Source organism: Calliphora vicina, chromosome 5 (assembly GCF_958450345.1).
Source record: "Calliphora vicina chromosome 5, idCalVici1.1, whole genome shotgun sequence".
Classification (NCBI taxonomy): Eukaryota; Metazoa; Arthropoda; class Insecta; order Diptera; family Calliphoridae; genus Calliphora; species Calliphora vicina.
The window spans coordinates 45,524,659-45,539,018 of record NC_088784.1 but is presented as its reverse complement, the minus strand read 5'-3'; the positions used below and the strand labels follow the sequence as shown (position 1 = coordinate 45,539,018).

General features: G+C 28.2%; 1 protein-coding gene across 1 annotated transcript in view; it reads left to right on the top strand.

The window, feature by feature from the left end:
- Positions 1–14,360, top strand: part of sli (slit guidance ligand) — a 152,293-nt gene that overhangs the window by 94,384 nt on the left and 43,549 nt on the right. The window contains 3 exon segments of the mRNA XM_065511091.1: positions 8,763–8,834; positions 12,592–12,735; positions 12,959–13,194. Coding sequence (XP_065367163.1) covers positions 8,763–8,834; positions 12,592–12,735; positions 12,959–13,194 — 452 coding nt within the window.

The following is a 14,360-nucleotide window of genomic DNA, read 5'->3' as shown; positions in this document are numbered from 1 at the left end:
GCAATATAAATAATATTTAGCTTAAAATTGTTTTACTTTATACACATAAAATCATTTTTGTATAATTTTATGGTACTGTTTGTTTTTTAAACGTGTTAAGGTCTTATTTTAATACTACATCTATTTACTATATAGTCTCCATTTCAGGGACTTTGTTTCAAGTATCACAATATCAATTCTTGCACATACATAGATTAAGGAAATCATGTTTGAAATTTAATAAAAAAAGTATTAACGTTGCTTAAAGTTTACATCGAGCGACACAAAAATAATTAAAAACCTTGATTTAAATTTTTATTTTTATTTAATTTTTTTTTTTAGTTTTAAATTTGTTTTTTTTTAATTTTTAAAATTTTTTTTTTGTTTTTTCATTTTTTTTGTTGAAAAAAAAAATTCGGGTTAAAAATATTTTTCAGATACGTCGCACAGTGTTTTGATTTCATATAACGATTGTCCAAAAATAGAAGGAGTTGTCGTACAGATATGAAATTTGGTACACTTACTTGACCTGAGAAAAGATAGTCAAATCCAAAGGAGCAAGGATTCGTGTCCTTCCCATATATCCAGAAAATTAAAAATACTAAAAAATTAATTAAAATTTTGTACAATAATTTTCTGGAACATTTTTAACGTTTTGAACAAATTTGGATGAATTCGGGGCAAAGATTCGTGTCCTTCCCATATATCCTGAAAATTAAAAATACTAACAAATCTAAAAAAATAAATCAAAATTTTGGACAATATTTTTCTGGAACATTTTTAACGTTTTGAACAAAATTTACAAAAACTTAATTTTCATAACGTAGTTTTGTAATTGAAACACTTATAACATTTCCAATATGTCAATAAAATCTTGTTTCCGAATGGGAGGAAGGACATACCCATGCTTATTATTTACATAAATGGATTAACCTCCATATAAAATAAGGTTTTTTTACGGTAATATCCTCCGAAATAAATTTTTTTTAGCTTCTAAAATTAAGTAATAAGACAGAAAACAATTTTCATGAATAGAACTCACTAATAAAACTTGCCTAACAGAGAGATCCATAGAGCTAATGCTTGTTCCACCGATAACTTGTTAACTGTTTGTGCATAAGATATTTTTTGTGCTACTTTAGCTATAACATCGACTGAAGTTAATGCAAGAAGTTCATCGACTCGCCTTCTTTTCGTGCGCTGTGATGCTTCTTCATAACTTAATTTGGGTCGACCTTTGCAATTGTTTGTATTTTGAACCTATTCCAAACGCTTACTCAAACTGAATTTGTATACGTTAAATTAAAATAACTCACAGCACAACCTTCTTCAATAAATAAATCAGTATCTAGTCAATCACTCGACTCTGCTTCATATCTGCTTCTCGTACGCGAGTATTTCTTCCAATATTTGTTGAATTTTAAAAGTGTAAAAATTATTTTCTGCTCCTCAGAATACAATAATTCCCTTTGGAAACGATTTGCTAAATATTGTTTAATTCATTCATCACAGTACTTGCTTTATTTTGTTTTACCTCTACCCAGAGGTTGAAAATATCACGAATCTGAAGAGATGTTGACACTAAAAAACATTTACCAAAAAAATTGGGGCAAGTAGGGGCAGCTAAATTTTATATATGTCATAATACATACTTGTGGCAATAATATATAAAAAAATTGGAAAAGTAATTTTTGATATATTTTTTTAATTCACTTCTAATGTTTGTCTCTGTTGAAAAATTTTAACTTTGTATTACAACTGCATTTTAGCTAACGGTACTATACATATGATCAATATTTGTAAACAATACCAGTGTTGCAAATTTAATTAGATATCAGACTTGCATTTTCAGTAATTTATTTAGCGATCTTTAGAAAAAAATTTAAATTTTACTATCATAACCAATTGTAGAAATTCTATGCTATAATTTAAATTTAATATGTTACATACAAACTATAACTTTGAGTCGCTATAACTTCAAAACTACTAATCCAGTATCTATAAGGATCCAGAATATGTATACTTTATAGGTTCGGAAATTTATATTGTGGAAATTACAAATAGAATTACAAACTTATATATACCCTTCTCACGAAGATGAAGGGTATAAAAATGCTAACTCAAAAAACTAGTGTTTGTCAGGAGAAAATACTGTTTAATTCGAGAAATATTGAGCAAATAATCAATGGGCCTTCCATTTTAAATAATTTCGATGATCCGTACTTATGTGTACATAAGTTTCAATGTTTCAATGAGAATTTGTTAGAATAGCATATCTTGTTTCAAAGGAAAATCAAAGACTGAAGAAAAAAATGTCTCATATGTTCTCATATCTCAAAAACTGACCATTAAATATCCAACATTTTAACTGATTCGAGTTCGACGTGTTTTATAAGAAGTGAGATATAATAAATTCATTATTTCAGAAAATACAGTAAAATTACTATGAATGTTACCACATATTTTATTCGAAAAATGTTCTATATACATTAAGATAGCAAAATGAAATTATGAAAAATACACATTTCTGTTTACCTTGAATAGAAAGTGTTTTACAAAACTGGTTTCTCCTTTAAAATTCCATAATCTCGTATGTTTTTTTAATAAATGTTTTGGTTAGGTATTTGGCAAAATTTTCTCAAAAAATACAATATATGTATAGAGAATTCATTTAGAGTTTTTTTTTAATTTAAAATAAATCTTCCATTCGGAATGTCAAAATTTTCAATAATTTGTTTCAGCATTGCTACCGGTATCTCGCTACACTGTCCGCTACAGCTGCAATTTTCTCCTCACAGCGGGTTGTGCTCTATTCGCTTACGTATCATCCAATAACACACTGAGACTAGAATTTTCGGATTATATTGTCACTAGCGAGATCGAAATATCGATAATGCAAACAGTGTTGCCGCAATCTCGAAATATTTGTAACCAAGTTTAAATAAAAAATAACCAAAATGCAACAAAATTGTTACTAATATTTTAATTGTTACAACCAGCATTAAAAAATATAATTATTGAAAGATTTTTCAATATTCTATTAAAGCGGTAAAACACAAAATTTGATTTCATAATTTAAAATTTTTTCATAATGCAAACAAAAAATAAATAAAACCAAGGTTGGCAACCGAAACGAATAACGGTATCGGTAACGGTATTTAAATTATATCGGTATCGGTATACCAGTATAAAACTAGTATATCGGTATTTATACCGGTATTAAAATTAAATGCATCAAACCTAACAATAATTTAAAAAAAAAAATCGAAATATATGTAATTAATTTGTTTTTATTTATTCATTCAATAACAAATAAGAAAGTATGGTCGGGCTTAACCGGAACATATAATACCCTACACTAAGTAAATGAACAAAAACGTTATATGGGAACTATGACTAATTATGTACCGATCCAGACCGGCCAATATGTAGCCCTAAAATTTGGTCACTGGGTCTTAAATTTAAAAAAAAAAAATTACAAAAGTCCCAAATAGTCCTCGATAAGATCTAGAAAAAAAAAAACATTTACATGTGTAGGTTATATTTATTTGAAGAGATATTTAGGTTTATTGATTTATTTTTTTTAATTTTGCTCGAGCTTTTTTATGCTTTTTTAGATGTGGCAGGCCTACGGAGGGTCCAAATTTATTTTTAAAATATCAGTTATGTTGGCGATAAAATTCGAAATAAATAAAAACTTGCTAACGGTTACCTTGTTCCTATAAAAAGTTACACGTTTCCAAAGTTGGAACATGTAAAAAGGACAGTATTTTTTACGTTTTTCCCAAAAAAGCCCATATATTTTTACTTTTGTATAAAAAACATTTTCTTCGGTACTATATACAATTGTTATATGATCCGGAAAGAGAACTTAATGCAAAAACGTGTAAAGTAAAATTTGGCTCCCTTGAGCGGACATAACACCCCCAGACCTATCCAAGCTTGGCCAATTAAACTAATATTTTTGGACGTTACAAACAACAGCACTATTATGGCACTATTATATAAAAATAGGCTATAAAAATAATGCTCCTTAAAGGTTAGGAATACAAAAGCTTTTAATTACAAATATTTGAATTAGAAAATATTTTGTTAATTAGTATTAATATAATGCCAATCGATGTAAAAATACAAACATATTCTGATTGTATTACGAAAGCTAAAGAAATTTTCAAAGATAATTAAGAATATATCGCACTTGATAAACATGAGGGTATTAACTAAAAATTTTAAAATTTCCAGTAGAGGTTAAAAACTGTTTATGGTTAAATTTTAAGAGAATTTGAAAATTTGTTTATTTTTAACTTGAATAAAGGCTCAACTCAAAATAATACCTTTTTTATGAAAATATACGATGCATTTCTATTTCAACTTTTGTATTAGAGTAACTTCGGGTAATGTGGACTACCGTTTTGTTTTTTCTAAATTTTGGCCACAATATATATGGATATTAAAAGAGTTGTGAAGCAATAAATTAGCTAATATATTCTCTAATGGTTTTTGCAGTTGAAAATTTTTTCCGTTAAAGGATAAAAAATTTATGTGAAAATATTGTAAGGAACCCAAAAATCAGCATTAAAAAAATTGGAGGGTAATATGGACCACTATATGAGGGTAATGTGGACTAGTATTTAATACATAAAATTCATGAACCAGCTAATCATGAATGATTAACAAATTTAATTTCAATATATTTTTATTAATACAAACTAAAAAGTCGCGTTCTTGGCTTAGATAGATTGCTTACAAAGTACATAGTTATTGTCGGGTAATATGGACCAGTAGTACATAATCAAGTAATTTAAGTGGTCCACATTACACGAACTTGGGTTACAGTGGTAAAAAGTTATTTTTACCTAATAATCTAAATGTGCTTAAATTCTTACCAAATATATGCAAAACTACGTGTCCACTTTAACTATATAAAACAACCAAACATTAAATTCTACCAAGTAACTGTACCAAATTTTGTTTCTTACTTGAGCCGAAAAAAATGTTGAGCAGGCGCATTAATTTCAATACAAGAATAAAAAGTCAACATATCAATAACTCATGAAAGCAAATGTGCAATTGTCGTTTCAAACAAATTGTAAAATGTACGACAAATCAGTTTTATCATACCTTCAATAGTTTCTGAAAAAAGACACTGGTCCACATTAGACGCATAGTCCACAATACCCGAAGTTACTCTAACTTAAAATAATACCTTTTAGTTGTATAAAAGTATTCACTTCATTATCACGAAAATGGTCTCAAATGTTGTTTTCGAGATGAAAGAGTAATCGGAATACGTTGAAATTTTTACAGTAGATAGATATTGATGTTGTTAGTTAATTTCTTGAAAAAAGTGAAATTTTAAAAATTTTGAGTTAATACCCTCTTGTAGGTCAAGGCGATATGTACTTGTAATTTTAAAATTAAGGACATTAAATTTAAATATACAAATTAAATACAAATTGTTAATACTGTACTGAATACTGAAGATATTTTGAGAGTATCAAATGAGTATCGGGTGTATCAAGGCACTATTGAACATCAAATACATAGTATCAAAAAAGTAAGATCGTAATAATTTTGCCGTCTACTTCAAATACTATTTTCTACTAGCAGCAAAATTGTTAAATTATGTATGTAATTTTTGCAAAATTTAATTATAATGTCCGTATGATACCGGTATTGCTTTGCTATTGATACCGGTATGAACCGGTATTAGAGGAAACGGTATTTGAATACCGATATTTTACCGAAATAATTATTTCGGTATCGGTATTTATAACGGTATCGGTTGCCAACCTTGAATAAAACTAAAATAAAAAAATAACACATTCTTATGTTAAAAGCGATGAAAAGTCCAAATAAAATATGCGACATTGAAATAGAATCAATCTGTCTTAAAATTCTTAAAAATAAACAATCATCATAAAAATTCGATGTTTCGATCCATTATTTTTAATAACAGCATCCAATCTTTTGTGCATTGAATTTACCAAACGTTCGCATGTATATCGGGGAATTAATTGCATACCATATTTCCTGAATTTTCTGCAATGTTGTTCCTTGTTTTTAAATTTTTTAGGTCCGATTTGCGACGTAACATCAATTTTTTTGCCTAACAACCATGACGTGTGCTTTGGGTCATTATCTTGATGTAGGATCCATTTTAAGGGCATATTCCATGCTGCATGTGGCTTCATAACATTCTCCAAAATATTTACGTACAAGTGCCTATCCATATTTTCTTTAATCCAATAAATTGGACCAACTCCGTACCAATATCATAATATTTCCCCCATCATGTTTAAACGTTTTTGTGGTATATCGTGGATTTAATTCGACATTTTTTGGACATCTTACCATCACTACCAATTAAATTCATTTTTGTCCGTCCACAGCACATTTCGCCACTTTTTTCTTTCTCGCTGCCACATGCTTTTCTTAAATTGTCGAATTGATTCCTTTCACCTTTTGTAAAAAAAGTGAAATTTTTTGCGGACGTTTTTGTAAATCTTCCCAAAAAAATAGAACATTTTCAAAAGAAAATATTTTTCTCAATACCAGTGAAATTATTTGTTTTTTATTTTTCCAAATAATGGCAATAAAACAAAATATTTTTAATTTTACTAGTTTTACTAGACATACATATATTCGAACATTTGTTGACGAATAGAACTTTTCGACGAGTTTTTTATAGAAAATACTTAGATTTGTTATTGAAAATAACAAACGTTTAAAAAAATCCCATAAATTTTATTTTGTGGCTATGTTTACTATAAATGAGCAAAAAAAAAAATTTGGGGCATACTGGTATTAATTTTTTGATACCAGCTATGCGTTCTGATAAAATTTAGCTGCAATTTAAATTTTCATAAAAAAAATGGGTCCAATTGGGAGGACTCTGGTCCTTATTTTGTTACAAATATTATAAATATAATCATGGCTATTCCTGTTCTCACTTTCACCATTCACCCTATTTTTGAAAGCATAATTACAACAATACAATATAAAATAAAATTTCGAAAATTATATAATTAAAGTTAAACAAATTACGTGTAAATATTTCTAATAAGAAATTCTGAGAAAATTAGATACTATTGTTGTAATTGTGCTTTCAAAAATAAGGTGAATGGTGAAAGTGGGAACAGGAATAACCCTGATTATTACTATATTTTGTATAAATTTCTTACATAACTAAAAATAATATAATATAATAATGGCTCATAATTTTTGACTCGGTATAATTGAGTTGAACCGTATATAAAAAAAAATAAATTTTATATAAAAAAATCGCATTTTTCATCAAACAAAGCTCAATCCTTTCTTTTGCATTTTAATTTAAAAATTTTATAACGGTAATATTTAATTTATTGATGTTCAAAATGAGAGCACTTACTCTCAGTTCTTTTGTTTCGATTTCAGAATTTCGATAGTAATTTTTTTATAATTTTGAAACGTTATTAGCAAATTTAAAAATCATAAATAAACTCTAAACTGACAAATCGGATTTTTTAAGACGGTTAACCGTTTTAACGAAATACTTTGTAAAGCTTATTTGAACATATTAATTAAAAATATTTTGATAACATTTTTAAAAACATTAATTTATTTTTTAAAAAATATTAGGATTTGAGAATATTTCGTAAAAGATATAAAATAATTGCTTAAATTTAGTCGCCTTAAATATTAAAAAATTGTAAATTTGGTAGGATTTAGTACACAATTCTTAACATACATCCACAAAACTGAAATAGGATGGCAAACAAATAATGATTCAATTTTAATTGTGTAAATTAGAAATCAAATTAGGAAAGAAATTAAAAAATAATAAAAAATTAAAACCAAGAAGTTCATTTATTGTTATTATTTGTTTCATTGTTACCGGTTTTTTTTGGACATTCTAGGCAAAATGTCGCCGTAATTTACAAAAAATTGTAATTAAGCAAATACAAATAAAGATCATGTTGATTGCATATTAAGTTATATTCATTTATTTACACAATTTACTTATAATCAGGGCAAGAAAAAATTCATTCATTCAATATTTGATGTGTGGTTGTGGGTAAAAAACTCAAAAGCAATATTTCATTTAAATAAATTATAGTCGACGTGCGAAATATGCACATTTATGATCGGTTCAGCAAAACATTTTTTTAGACGAAATATATTGTCATCTTAAATGCAAACGGACGTACATAACTACACTTTTATTTTTTTTATTTTACAGGAGAAGCAAAAAACGTTATACAATCAATAATAATAAAGTCAAAAGTCCGTTTGAATTTCTTTAATAAAGTTGTCATTTTTTATTGCAGGGGTCAGCATGTAGTTTGATAAAAAAGAACCATAATCAATGAAAAACTCGATTTTGAATTTTTGTGTAGTTACGTCCGTTTGTATTTATATTAATGAATGTCAAAAACATCCTTCAAAACAAAAAAACTAATTGTCCTTAATTTATTTCCTATAACGTAAGATAATTTTACGGAGTAGGTGTTTTTATTATACATATGTACATATATATTTAGTTTGTACTTATGGGTTGATTTTAATATTTAGCGTCTTTAAACAATATTAACTTTAAGTTATGAATTATGAATGTAAAATAGTATTAATTAATTTTAGTCTGTTGCTTTAGTTTTTATTGTATGTATTATGCATTTTTAATTTTCTTTTGTTTTTTTTTTTTGCATATATTCCATTTACACATTTGGAATGAATAATCAACACTACTTCTGCACGCTATAAATTACTACATATTGTTACTACAACATCACAACTGTACGCAGGCGCCTTAACAACAATCGACTAAAAGCAATACCTGATAACTTTGTCACAAGTTCAGCGAGTCTTTTGCGATTGTAAGTAGTGAATCAATATACATATTCATATGTGCACATTTACTGATTTGTGATTTCCAAAATCAACACTCAAATCCCCAAAAACTTTTAAATTAATATACAAAATGAGACAATTTTACATACCTACATATGTAAGTAGTTAGAATTAAATATAACTCCCTAAAGTTCCATTATTTCACCTAGGCCCATATAAAACCTACTCCTGAAAATCATTTAAACGCTCATAAATCCCTGATTAGTTTCGAATATATAATTGCCAACTGATAGATTGACTGATTACATAATACTCGATGCATTTTTATTTAAATTACAACAAAACATTTAATATTTAAACAAAACTTAAATTAAATATTCAGTTCCTTAAAATACTTTGCATTCAACAATAATAGCTTGTTTCTACGTTGTCGACAAGATTGCTACATGCACCAATTATATACATATATGACGGTTCCATTCAAAAATTCAGAGACGCCAAATGACAGAGTTGTTGTTTATCATAAACTCTTTAATATCTTGAAAATGTAAAAAAAATATAACAATTTCACAAAAGTGAAAACCGGTACAATTTTATATTTTGTTAATATTATTTCCATTAAAATTAAAAAGAAAATAACAAATCTACCCATATGGAATGAATTATTCCATGTATAAACAGTTCAATGAAATTCCCCAAAAAAGATATTCTTAGAATTAACATAAAACTATTATTTTTATACTTAAGTTACAAGACTTTTTATTCATGTTTTGTTTAAAAAATTAATTTATTTTCTGGAAAATTAATTATATTTTATAATGTTCATTATAGCGTAGTTTGCATTATTTGTAGTTTGAAATTAATAACTTTTACTTTTCTAAACTTGTACCAGATTTTAAATATTTAGTTTTTCTTTAATAAATATGCGTAAAATACTAAGTAGTATACTAACAAAAAACAGTAATTTTAAATTCATATTTTTATTTCTTAGTGGATAATTCTCTCCAAATACAACTTTTGGGAATATATTTCATTTTATAGTACATTTTTCTGTTTTATAAATGCATATTTTTGAACATATTTCCCGATTTATAGTGGATGTTTTTTAATGCATGAAATTCTTCTATTCATATACATATTGAAAAAAAAAGCTTTTATTATAATTAATATATGGAGGAACCAACATTTATCGACAAGGTATCGTACTTCCAAATATATTGAAATTTGGAACACTTGTTCTCTGTGGTAAAGTTCAAATTTTATATAAGAATAATGTAAAATTGTAAAGTTTCAATTGTATATAACCGCTTATCCAAAACCGCAAACTAAAAAATTCTCCTTGAATAAAGGATATCTCAAAAAAGTCCCATGAGGGGATCTTGTGACAATAAACATTTAGTAAAAATTTCCTAATATTTCAAAGAATAATCGAAAATCATCAAATATATTTTATGCATATTGCATTAAACACATTGGAGACAGTAGGCTACACGAACAAAAATTCGGCTGGCTGCAGTTGTAGTCGTGTGGCAGTTACTGAATTATTTTAAAGACGACAGCTGATTTTAAGATGGACCTTATTTTTTATTTTCGATTTTCCAAAACGAACGGCAGTTTTGTGTGACAAAAGTTTGAGCTCTATCGTTTAAAAATTGGCGTGTCGCACGAGGGTTAAAGTTCGTGAGATGAGAAGAGGTGGATCTTGGTCTTCAGATGAATTTGGGGTGATTTCCATACTTTTTGCAGTGCCCCAAATGCTTGATTTGCCTTTTTGATGCGATTTGTAATATCATCTCGCGAGCCGCCTGTTGCCGATATGACACTACCCAGATATATAAACGATTGGACATCTTCAAGATCTGCGTTGTCTATTTGAAACTTTTGGTAGTTGGTGGTATTTAAACGCATTACCTTGGTCTTTCCAATGTTAATATGCAAGCCTGCATCACTTTCCGTGGTCTGTATTTCCCCTAGTTTGGCTGCCATATCGTTGAATGTGTGGGCTAGGAGACATATGTCGTCGTCATAATCTAGATCATCGAGGCGTCCAGTTAAGCCCCAAGTGATGCCTCTTCTATTAGTCGTTGCCTTAAGCATTATAACGTCAAGCACTATATTGAACAGCAATGGCGATAAAACATAGCCTTGTCGTACACCTGCGTTAACCTTAAAGGGTCTTCCCAGATTGCGTTCATGTATTGATAATATAATAGGGAATAAAAATATGAAAATATACGTCAATACCTCCTACAGTTTTTCCTTAGCTGCGATTTTCGAGAAAAACAAATTTTTTACCCATATTCAGTGGTGTTTGTTTTTTCTTTAATAAAAATTACCGTACAAAATTCGAAAGTAATTAAGATTTAAACCATTATATTGAGTAAAAATACATAATTAATTATGTACCTGTTATTAATTTATTTCAATATAATTATAAGAAACTTCTCTTAAATAAGTAAAAATATATTTTTTAAGCACTAATTTGATTTACATTTTTTATTTACACTTTTTCTGTTTTGTAGTTAACAAAAATAGAAATTAGCCTAATTCGGCTACAGCGGTATGAGTAGTCATGTGGCCGTGTAGCTGTGCTGTCGTCAAAATAATTGTCTTCATATAAACTGTGTATTTTATTTTGGACAGATTGAAGTCGGTAGCCTGCTGTCTTGAATGTGTTTACTGCATATTCCGAAATTTTGAACATCATTTGGTCAATTTACAAGGTCTCCTATCATGTCATATTGTCACAATGTCCTAATATTACACAGTGGTTTGAAAATTTTGTTATTGCCTTTCAAGTAAAATATGTCCTAAAATAATATGCTATGTTTATTGTGTTAACGTAACCAACCAGCAGAGCCGTGCACATAACGCCTAAGAATCGGTGATGAACATGAATTTGTGAATTGACCAAATGATGTAGTATGAAATTGGAAATTGAAGATGGATTTCTTGACACACTAAAGCCGACTATTTATGCTATATCAATGATAAGCAGCGAAATGCTGTTATTTTTCAACTACGAAACAATATAAGCGCACGAAATTAAAACCAGCAAAAATTTGAATCTACGTTTTATTAAGTATATTTAATATGAGATCAAAAATTATAAGATCTGACTAACAGTTGAAAAGTTATTAACAGTTAACTTTAGGTATTTTGCACACACCTGTTAAAACGTATGAACTGTGAACCTATAAAAAAAAAAATTTTGGAGAATTTAAAATTTTGTATGGTCATGCAAAACATGTATACCAAATAATATCGAAATTAAAAGTGCAAAGGATGAAAAATTAATTTAGTTGATCGAAATTTTTCGTTTTGTAGCTGGAGTATCAGTTCTTTTTTAAAGAAATATGTACATTGAAATGTACAGTGAAGATAAGCTAGTTCCGATGCACATTTCCCTGGTTGCTTATAATTGAGACAATAACTATAGAAATTTAAAATCCTAATAATTTTTGTGAAAACACTTTTTTTTAATTATTTTATTATGTAATACAATACATATATACAACAGTGGAATTCAGTTAATACTGATCCCGGGACTGTAATTTTTAATATTCCTAATTCTAAAAAGAGTGATAGTAATTTTTTAAGTTTTAAAGTGAATTTTTAACTTGTTGACCTGTACTAGTAAATATTAATACTTTGTTTATTGTGTTTGAGTGCTTGTTTTAGATATTTATAATTTAAACCATATTTGAGATGGGAATATTTGAACAATATTTGTTTTTTTTTATTTAAAAAGCTAAATATATTTATTTTTTCCTATTTATTCAGAGACATATCACACAATGCTATCACCACAGTCGGCAGACGAGTTTTCAAGGGAGCACAATCATTGCGAAGCCTACAGATCGACAATAACCAAATTACCTGTATGGATGAGCATACATTCAAGGGCCTAGTCGATCTTGAGATACTGTAAGTCTTTAAAAATATCGATATCTAGTTTAGAGATTTAACCAAAATTGGAGTTCCTAAGCCATTTTCAAACAAAAAGTTATTTTATATTTGACTTTGATAATGATTTACGTGTACAGTCTTTTAATGTCTTAAAAATATGGTTTTTGTAGTTATATCCCTGATGCACATAAAATTTCTTTATTTTTACGATGTTTATATTTTTGATTTTACTTATTATTAGCACTCTCAACAATAACAATTTAACAACATTACCTCATAATATATTCAGTGGATTGAGTAGACTGCGAGCATTACGGTTATCGGACAACCCATTATCCTGTGATTGCCATTTATCATGGTTGTCGCGATTTTTACGAGGTGCACCACGTCTAGCACCGTATACAAGATGTCAATCTCCATCACAACTAAAGGGCCAAAACGTGGCAGATTTACATGATCAAGAATTCAAATGTTCAGGTTAGTAACTTTTTATTATATGTAATGAATGTAATTATAGACCATTGCAAGGAAAAATAATAATCTAAAAGTTCTTTAAAAATATTGTATCGTATGAATTTCAATGTCTATATACATTACAGTGACAGCCGATTTTTTTTTAAATTTCAAAGACTGCCGGGCGGAATGTTGTGACACTAGGCCTAAAAGTCAAGTGCTGAAAATTTGAGCCAAATCGGACAACGATTTCTGGACGCGTATCGAGGTCAAAGTTCAGATATATGCAAAATTTTACTATTTATATGAAATAAATAGGTGAAACTCGTTAACTTTCTGCATTGTTTTCTAGAAATATGTAGATTTATTTATATTAATGAATATTACATTAAATTTTTTTTTGGAAATTAACCCTGCATCTCTTTTGGGTCAAAATGACCCAAAATTTGTATTATCGCCAAAATTCTAAAAAAATGCAAATTTTTAAGTTTTTGTAAAAATTTTGCTACTAAATAAATACTTTTGCAATTGAATGCAAAAGAATCGAAATGTGTACGTAACTATCGTTGTAACGAGATATAAATGACAAAATTTGGTTAATTATTACGAATTCGAAATAAACATCAACTGAGTGCCTTAAAGTGTGCTGTATTTATACCCTACACCACCATAGTGGGGAGGGTATTATGCGTTTGTGCAGATGTTTGTAACGTCCAAAAATATTAGTCTAGCACCCACCTTAAAGTATACCGATCGACTTAGAATCACTTTCTGAGTCGATTAAACGATGTCCGTCCGTCTGGTTGGCTGGCTGTCCATGTAAACCTTGTGCGCAAAGTACAGGTCGCAATTTTGAATATATTTCGATAAAATTTGGTACATATAATTTTTTCGGCCCAAGAACGAACCCTATTGAAACTGGCTGAAATCGGTCCATTATTTCATATAGCCCCCATACAAATGTCCTCCCGAAATTGGACTTTATCGGTCATAAATATTTATTTATATATGTATCTACACAAATTTCGCTCCAAATAACTTTTATACATACAAAATTCATGTCACCAAATTTTATTACGATCGGTGCATAATTAGTCATAGCTCCCAATAAGACCCGCTTCCGAAAATCACTTTAACGTGCATAAATCGCTTAAAAATGTTGGTATACACACAAAATTCAACATAGTTAA